General features: G+C 35.5%; 1 protein-coding gene across 1 annotated transcript; it reads right to left on the reverse strand.

The window, feature by feature from the left end:
* Positions 4,562-7,463, reverse strand: LOC107623122 (U-box domain-containing protein 17). Its single transcript, XM_016325280.2, has one exon. It carries the CDS (start codon positions 6,887-6,889, stop codon positions 4,745-4,747), a length of 2,145 nt encoding a protein of 714 aa, XP_016180766.1. The 5' UTR covers positions 6,890-7,463; the 3' UTR covers positions 4,562-4,744.

Below are 9,534 nucleotides of genomic sequence, written 5' to 3' on the forward strand. Positions count from 1 at the left end.
AAAATTATATTTTCATTTTTTTTTATTTTTTGATTTGCATTAATGGCTATACTTTGTCTTTTCTTGCGGTTTTTTTTTTTGTAAATAATTAAAAAAATAAATGAATGAGAATGAAAAATATATAAAAATGTTATATTAAATTTAAGAAATTTTTGACAATTAGTATAAGAGATTAAGAAATGAAGAGTAGTAAAAGTCTTAATATGTATAAGTTGTAGAATTTGAATATTTATAACTGAAATTTTTTATAATTATTATTATTATGACACTTTTAATGTTTGTTTATTGCATTTAATACTTGATGTTTCAATTGAATAATAATAAATGAAAGTTTTTTGTTTTAATTTTTTTAAAATATTTTACTAAATAGTGATTGGTTGATTTTTATTTTTCACTAAATCATTAGAATTACTGATGTGGTATCATTAGTAAAAAGAGAAGATGACTTAAACTCATTCCATATATATACAAGAACATTAGACACCCTAACTCTAATAAACATACTCTATCTAACCATTTATATACACCAGAGTACCTTAGAAGTACCTAAAAAATCTAACCATTTATATACACTAGAAATATCTAAGTCTAAGCAAGCAGCTACGGTTATCCCTAACAAACCCATTTACAAGTTTGGAGGATACTTGAGGTAAAGCTCCTTTTTATCCCATTTTCCATCTTCCCATTCCTAGGCACAGCTACGGTTATCCCTGACAAACCCGTTTACAAGTTTGGAGGATACTTGAGGTAAAGCTCCTTTTTATCCCATTTTCCATCTTCCCATTCTTAGGCACAGTAAATAAAATGTTCTGTTCTTAATTTTTTGATAATATATTTGTTATATATATTAGAATTGTTGATGTGACATTATTAGCAAAAAAAAAATGACTTAAACTCATTCTATATATATACAAAAATATTAGATACTCTAACTCTAATAAACATACTCTATTTAACTATTTATATACACCAGAGTACCTTAGGAATACCTAAAAAATCTAACCATTTATATACACTAGAAATATCTAAGTCTAAACAAGCAGCTACTGTTATCCCCTTGTCTTTTTTTGCGGTTTTTTTGTTTGTAAATAATTAAAAAATAAATCAATGAGAATGAAAAATATATAAAAATGTTATATTAAATTTAAGAAATTTTTGACAACTAGTACGAGAGATTAAGAAACGAAGAGTAGTATGAGTCTTAACATGTATAAGCTGTAGAATTTGAATATTTGTAACTGAAATTTTTTATAATTATTATTATTATGACACTTTTAATGTATGTTTATTGCATTTAATTAGTATTTGATGTTTCAACTGAATAATAATAAGAGAGTTTTTTGTTTTAATTTTTTTAAAATATTTTACTAAATAGTGATTGGTTGATTTTCATTTTTTACTAAGTCATTAGAATTGCTGATGTGACATTATTAGCAAAGAAAAGATTAGGGACAAAATTTTTGTCAATATCTTTTCTAATCTTAATTCTTATGTCTTTTGAACTTTAGACTAATTTGATCGTGAAAATTCTTAGTAGTTCTTGACTAAAATAGAATCCATACACTTCTGAATGTCTAAAAAGGCATTTCAAATTTATATAATAAGGGATTTACAATTACTGCTAAGTATTAGAGTGAACTACCAATTCGGCCCCTGTCCATTTTCAAGAATGACAACGCGATCCCTCAAAATAAAATCGATCCACTTCGGTCCCTGTCCCCAAATTTCGTCACACAACGCGGTCCCTGTGCATTATTCTCTGGCGAGACTTGACGGAAAACACCGAGCTGTCCCGTTTGAAGTGTGACCTGTCACATGGGTTGGATGACGTGTCCATTCAGTGGCTAGGTGGACAATCTCAAATGGACAGGGGCTAAATTGTCCAACTCCTTCACCCTATAAACGACGTCGTTCGCGCAGAAATTAACATTTCAATTGCTTCTGAAACATTGTGTTTCCATCAAACCTCATCCTCCAGCCTTCACATTTACAAGAAAACCCAGCAGGAAGCATGAGCAGCAGTAAAGAACCACCGTCGAGTTCCATTGATGGGAGTGGAAGAGAAGTTCTTAAAGAGGAAGGTAGAATTGCTCTTAGCGTATCTGCAGGAAGTGTTGGTGCACCGAAAAAGAAGAAGTTCATTGCTCCACGATGCCGTTGTGTGGGGCGCATGCAATACTGTTTCTCTCCTCAACAGAGCAAAACCCTAACAGGTTATTTTATGGATGTCCACACTTCAAGGTAAGCTGAATTTTAATTTAAGTTTTTTTTATTCTAACTCCCTATGACATCTTCTTTACTGTGGGTATACTCTACAGAGTTCAACACCGCATTGCAAATTTTTTGCATGATTGGATGATTATGTTGCATTATTTAAAGAGTTACCCAGAAAATTCTCCTTTTATGGAGGGTTGGAAGCTAGATCAAAGTCAGATACCTAATGATGCTGTTGTTGATGCTGAAAAACTTAGGGAACTAAAGGGTAGAGTGACTGGGTTAGAGTTGGAAGCCAAAAATTGTAATACCAATAGTGGTACTAGTTGTGTTAATGTTAAAGTTATGGTTATTGCTTTTGTATTTGGAATTATGATATCCAATTTTGTTTAAGGCATTTGGCTAGCAGGAAACCTTATGTGATATTATGTTTAAAGTGTATGTTGTTTCAAAAAGTATATGTTGTTTAATTTTTAATTTGTGTTACTAACTTCAGAAGTATGTATGTTGCTTCAAATGAGATAGTGATTTGATTCAATGAAAATCGTCTGTTATTAATTTGATGCATTCTAGCAGCATGTAGTTACACAAATTAATCAACAAAAAATATTAGATAAAGAAACCAAAAAGATACTTTATATAAAACATGTACACAAAATAACAAATTATGTCCTTGTTCAGCATAAGAAAGGGACAACATATAGCCTTTTAACAACAAAAAGAAGGCCAACATGTAGCCTTAAACCTAAAACATCTTCCAATTCAGTCTAGTAGAGTTTCAAACTAACTTAAACATGCATACATACACGCTCAAACAAAGCAAAGTTTTTCCTAAATTTATAAACACCAACATCAAAATAATAACAAAAAGAGTTCAATTTGATATCATCTATGTCAACAGCAACACAACAGACATCAAGTCTGCCTCGGAGGTCTAAACCCAAGTCTAAATTGAGACACATAAACCCTTCACAATTTTTAGATGTGACTCTTAAACCCCTGACAATTTATAAAGTGATCCAATTCGAACCCTAATTACCTGGCCTCTGTTCTGGTTTGGGTCAAAGGGTACAATATGCAACTCCTTTCTCTTAGCAGCTCTTCTCTCCTTCTTTATCAATGGTTGCCAGCTTGGATCTTTTGGGTCATTTTTACAAGTCTTGTAGTAATGGATTTTTTACTGGTTCTTTACCACTGGTCATGCTTTCTGTTGGGTTTTCTTGTAAATGTGAAGGCTGGAGGATGGTGTTTTATGGAAACATAACGTTTCAGAAGCAACTAAAACGTTAATTCCCGCGCGAACGACGTCGTTTATAGGGTGAAGGAGTTGGACAATTTAGCCCCTGTCCATTTGAGATTGTTCACCTATCCACTGAATAGACACGTCATCTAGCTCATGTGACAGGTCACACTTCAAACAGGACAGCTCAGCGTTTTTCGTCAAGTCTCGCCGGAGAGTAACGCACAGGGACCGCGTTGTGTGACGGAATTTGGGGACAGGGACCGAAGTGGATCGATTTTATTTTGAGGAGTCGCGTTATCATTCTTGAAAATAGACAGGGGCCGGGTTAGTAGTTCACTCTAAGTATTATTTATTCTCCGGAGTAATTAATACTCTTTATTTCGTTAGAAAGTATATGGTAGAAACTTGAGCTGACATGCACCAGAATCTAGTTGGAACAAAATTGGTTCGGTCGACTGTGCCATTATGTGAATGTACAATTGGTGATGAATCTTGAATTAGGATTTAGGACCATCTTGCACCACTCACGGGTGTCAAATTACTTTTATGTTCCTTTTTCATCTAACTCGTTAAAATGAAGAATTTTCTACCAACGAATGTGTTGATAAGAAGATGCTCGAATTCAACTAGACATTTTCAATTTAGATTTCGAATATGTAGATGCACTAAAATTTTAAAGGAACAATATTATCAAATAAGCATGTATGCATGATTTAAATAAGATTGTTTCCAATAAAGAAAACATATAAAAGAATAAGAATAATTTTTGGGAGAAATCAGCTTTATCTTTTTGTGATCAAAATTTGGTTCTAACTTGTTGGAAGGAAAAAAATAATAAAAGGTGCTATGTTGAAGTCACCATGGACTGAGAAAGAAGAATGGAACATTCAGCCGCGTGGTCTAGATTCTTCTTGGAACAGAACTAGTGGAGTGTGCTAACAAGAATCGTGCATGCTTCAAATTCATTAGACACATGATGCTTAGTTTTACACTATATTAAATTACAAAGCTAGTGTATTGTATTTAATACTAATATCATTTTCTTTGTTAGACCTATAACCATAGATTCATTGTGGATAGTAGCAAAAAAGAAGAGAAACCCCATGCAGAGAAATGGTCTATATCTTTTTCTTTCTTCATATAACTCATTACAACAACACTCAGTGGACCTCATAAATACATATGGTATTGCTATAATTTCTTATCATTTATAAATTTCAATGAAAGAATCTGTAAAGACTTTTACAACAAAAATGGGGAATGTAACAACACTGGAGAGTATGACCACTATAAAACTGGGACAGAAATGGACATTGGCACTGAAACATCACCAGCAAAGCTTGTATCCCTAGTTGCTGCAGAATTGCTGGCAAATGCATACCCTACACCTAATCCACCATAATGTAAAGCTTCACATCTCTGAAACACTCTTGCAAGTGAAGCTGCCTTTCGTCTGGCTCGCTTTGTTCCGGTAAAAAGCAAGGTCTGAAGTAATCCGGCCAAAGATGGTGCCTTAACCACCCTTTCAGTTGCAGCTGCACCGCCACTCCGGCACAACTCCAACAATGCTGCAACTGCATTCTCTTTACCTCTTGGTGTTCCACAACGCATCATGCCAATCAATCCGGCAACTGCTGCCTCTTCCTTCACCACTGCTTTGGCTCCAACCGGCTGCCGGACGATCAAGGCCAAGGCACCTGCTGCTTCCTCCGCGACTCCTTCATTCCCCAAAGCTCCAACTAGAGCCGTTACTGCGCCTGCCTCTATCATTCTAACACAATTCTCGGTGTGAGTGGAAAGATTGAACAAAGCCGTTACAGCATCCTTCTTTCCTCTTGAAGTCCCCTCTTGCAACAATCCTGCCAAAGCTTCGACAGCTCCCGTCTTATCTGCAATCCTCTTCTTATAGTCATGAACTGCAGATAAGCTGAACAATGTCGCGGCAGCATTTTCCCTTGCTTCTGTTGTGTGGCCGAATCTCAAGACATTGACAATCGATCCAAGACACCCTTCCTCATCCATGATCCGGCTTTTGTTCTTGTCGAAAATGGATAGGTTGAGCAATGCAGTTACACAATTCTCCTGAGCGACAGCATTAGGAGATGACAGTAAATTTCGAAGATGAGGAATTGCCCCTGCTTCTGCAATGAAAGCGCGGTTGTCTTTACCAGTTTTGGCTAGCATTCTTATCTCCCTAGCAGCAACAGTCTTCCCGGCTTGCGACCCATTAGCGAGCTGCTGGATGAGAAGTGTTGCTGTGGCTCTGTTGGCTTCAAGGGAAGTTCTGGATGGACAAGCTGATGCAAAAGTTTCAGCCATTGGATCCATAACTTCTGGCTGTTCGAGCGGAATTCCATGTGCAGAGCACCACTGCACTATCAAATTCCTCAGCGCACGGTTCGGAACAAGGCGATTGTGGGCAAGCATTTGCCCTGTTTTTGGACAAGTCGTGTGGCCTTCATCCACCCACCTGGAAATGGAACTCCTATCATATGTTTGCCCTGTGGAAATTATCACCGGGTCTTGCATCAAATCCAATGATATTGGGCAGCAAAAGTCCTTTGGAACAGTCATAAATGTTTCGGCGATTTCCTGAGTAATCAATCTCTTCTTGATCTTTTTCTGACCCCCATTATCCAAAGCAAGTTCATCCTCCTCAAACCCAAAGATCAAGAACCTGCAATACCGCGTCATCGCCACAAAACCATTGAGCACAGAAATTGTAGGCTCAATGTCCCCTTCATGATTAACAATCTGCTCTTCCAAACCCTCAATTTCACTTCTACAACTCCTAGCATCCAAAATCCTAAGCTTATCAACATAGAAATCCCTCAATTCAGCAGAATCAGGAATCTTCCCACTCTCAAATTCATCAAAAAAAGCGAAAAATCTTATCCTAAGCGCATCATCATTCTTGTCTATAAACAACCTAGCCTTCCTTGATTGCTTCTGCAAGAGCTCAACTTGTTCCCTAACATCCTTACTCAACCCAATATCCCCAATTGGGAAAACATCCAAAAGGGTTGAAATTTCCTGGTTCAAATCATGGAAATGGCCAGAAATCGAATGGTTCTGAAGCAAAAGCCACAACTTACACGATTGAGCACAGTAATCAAGAAGAATTTTGGACCGATAGAGAAGCAGGTACAGCTCCTTGAGGCAGAGCACGGCGGTAGGTGGAAGACACGCGCCTGAAGAATCGCTAAGGTACTCCAGGAGCAGCTGAAAGACTTCGACTTTTCGGATCAGGGACCTGGAATTCTTGCGCTGGAAGAAGAAGGGTCGATCGGAGAAGCACGTGACGAGCTCGGTGGCCACGTGAGCGAGCGTTTGGACGAGTGCAACGTCTGTCAAGTCAACGGGGGCCAGAAATGCTTCCAACGACGGTGACCTTCTCCGCCGCAGCGACGAGAATATAGCCCCTGAAGCCATAGAAACCGACGAACTAGGGATTTTAAAATTCGAAAACACGAAGCCAAACAGCTAGAATCTCTCACTGGTGTGAAACTTTGTTCGAGACCCAGATGGTAATTGGAGGAGACGAGCAATTCGCACAGGAAAATGAAAGAACTTGGCGAACCTTTCAGATCTGTGGGATTTTCCGGGAAAATAAATAATTTTCTAGGTTGCCAAAGGGCATAAAGAAGAAGGGATTATGAAACAGTTGTTGTTTGGTGAGAGTTTGAATGTTGAAAGGGTTAAGAAGAAGAATGATGAACAAGTCGGAACTCCCAAGAGATATCAAGAATAAAAAAATTCAGCCGAATCCGCGTATATGAGAAAGATAAAAATAGGGGAAAAACAAAAGGGACTGAATTTCCAAAGACTTTTTATTTTGTCTTCTCACTTCGATTTCTAATTTTTATTTTTTCTTTTTCTTTTTTTTTTTCTCTCTCTCTATAGCTTGCAGGTTGCAGCCTTCGTGAAAATGACTTTCCTATGTTTGACGGATTGATTTTTGATTATATGCAGATTCTGGTCCTTTCGTTATGTTTCGCTCCTTTTCTTTATCACCTCATCTTAGCTGCAATAGATTTAAAAGGAACAAAGAAGATTAAAGATAGGTTAGCTTTTGTATGAAATTACAATTATGGGCTCGTAGGATAGACTTAGGCAGAGTGTTACTTTTGTCAGACACATCACACATGACCTAAAAACAGTACAAAGGCGAAGGATGGATTGGGAAATGTATGTGTGTTGTTTTGGTTTTGACTTTGTAAGTGAAACATGGTGTGTGGTACCCTTTGATGATGCCATGTTACTTGCTTTTCTTGGGCTATGACTTCAGACTTGCCTTAAAGTCCACAGTGTTTGCAAACTCCTAGATATGTGTGTAACATGCTTGCTTTCTTTGGGTTAACTACAGCTCCAATCCAAAAGAATAGTGGTTCACAAAAAGATGTTTAAAATATATTATTAATAAAATAATTTTTAATAATTTAAAAATAAGATAAAAATAATTAATAAATATTATATATTTTATATGTAATAAAAAAAATTTATATTTAACAAACGGTTTGTCTATTATATCTAAAGTTTTGTGGCAACATTTGAATAAATATTTAGAAGGTACACAAAAAATCGAAGCAAAATTTGATCTCTTTTTTAAATTTTTTGGAGCCATATTTATCAATAACATTTGAGAAAAGGACAAATTGATTTTTGACTTTCTATCTTGAAGACAAATAAGTCATCGAGGAATTAAAAATACAAAAATGTCATTCACTTTTTAAAAAGCAAGACATCTAAGTCCCTCTAGAGAACCTATTTGTTCTTATATTTTAGATGGAAGGACTTATATATGTTGTATTTTAGAAGGTAAATGATGTTTTTATATTTTTGATTGATTAAGAATTTATGTATCTTCAAATTAAAAAATTAGGAACCTATTTATCTTTTTCTCTTAACATTTTTTGTAAAAAAATTTATCAGCAATATAAACTTTCGAATATTATTTTAATAGTTTACTTCCTTTATTATTTTCTCCACAAGGTAAGATAATAAGGATAGATTGACCACCGTTTTATTTACGCTTTTGATGTAAATATCAATTCGGTATCCAAAAGATTCTGACGCTGACAAAAATGGTACCTGATTTTTATTATTAACAAAATGGCCCCTGAATGATTTTAAAATTTGATAAACGTGTCCTTGAACTCGTCGGAGCACATCTTCGACAAAAATATTACTAAGCTGGATACCGTATTTTACTGAGATGACAACATCTCTAAGCTAATTACTCAGGTGTTATTAATAATTAAATTAAAACAACAATAGGTGACAATTCTCCAAATAACACTAAGATTACCCTAATTTTTTCAAATTTTCAATCCCCAACTAACTCTCTCACTCTGTGAATCCTGAAAAATTGTCTCAAACCTAAAAATTTTTCTTGAATCCTAATCTAGTGAATTACAGATTGAAAATTTTTTTGAACTCTAATTGTCCCAAATTTATAGATTGAAAAAAAAATCCATAATTTCAAAATTCAATTTGTTAAAAATTGTCAATTACAAATTAATTTACAATTAAAGAAGATTAATAACAATAAAACTCATTTTAAAAAGAAAGCAGAGAGATTCATATACAATAACTCAAGAATCTTGTTGAGAAAGTTCTTAATAACCACCACTTCTCCTCTCTAACCAACCCCAAGCAGCAACACAAGTCTGATGAAGAAGTTGTAACTGCTGAGAAAAAAAGTGAAAAGAAAGAGAAGGAAAAAACTTTTGAAACCGAATCTGAACCTGCCACAAAAATAGAATAGGAGGTCGAGGAGGGGGAAAAAGTGAAAGAAATCGCAATGGTTGAAGTTGAAGAAAAGGTAGTGATTGTTCTATCCATTGATGATGATGGTGCAAAAATCGTTGAGGTTATTGAAGAGATCGTTGTTGCTGCCTCTATTTCAACAACGAAAAATTTATATCTACCAACACAAAAAAATGAGAAAATGACAAATAGGTCCCTGACTTTTTGCTCCGCGGACATTTTCGTCCATGACCATTGAAAAATACTTCTAAGTCCCTGACCTTCACAAAATTTGGACAGATCAGTCCCTGACGGAGGCATTTGGACAG

This window comes from Arachis ipaensis, chromosome B10, assembly GCF_000816755.2.
Source record: "Arachis ipaensis cultivar K30076 chromosome B10, Araip1.1, whole genome shotgun sequence".
NCBI lineage: Eukaryota > Viridiplantae > Streptophyta > Magnoliopsida > Fabales > Fabaceae > Arachis > Arachis ipaensis.

Excerpts from the sequence above, each read along its gene's own strand:
- LOC107623122 (XM_016325280.2), bottom strand. The coding sequence starts at position 6,889 with ATGGCTTCAGGGGCTATATTCTCGTCGCTGCGGCGGAGAAGGTCACCG.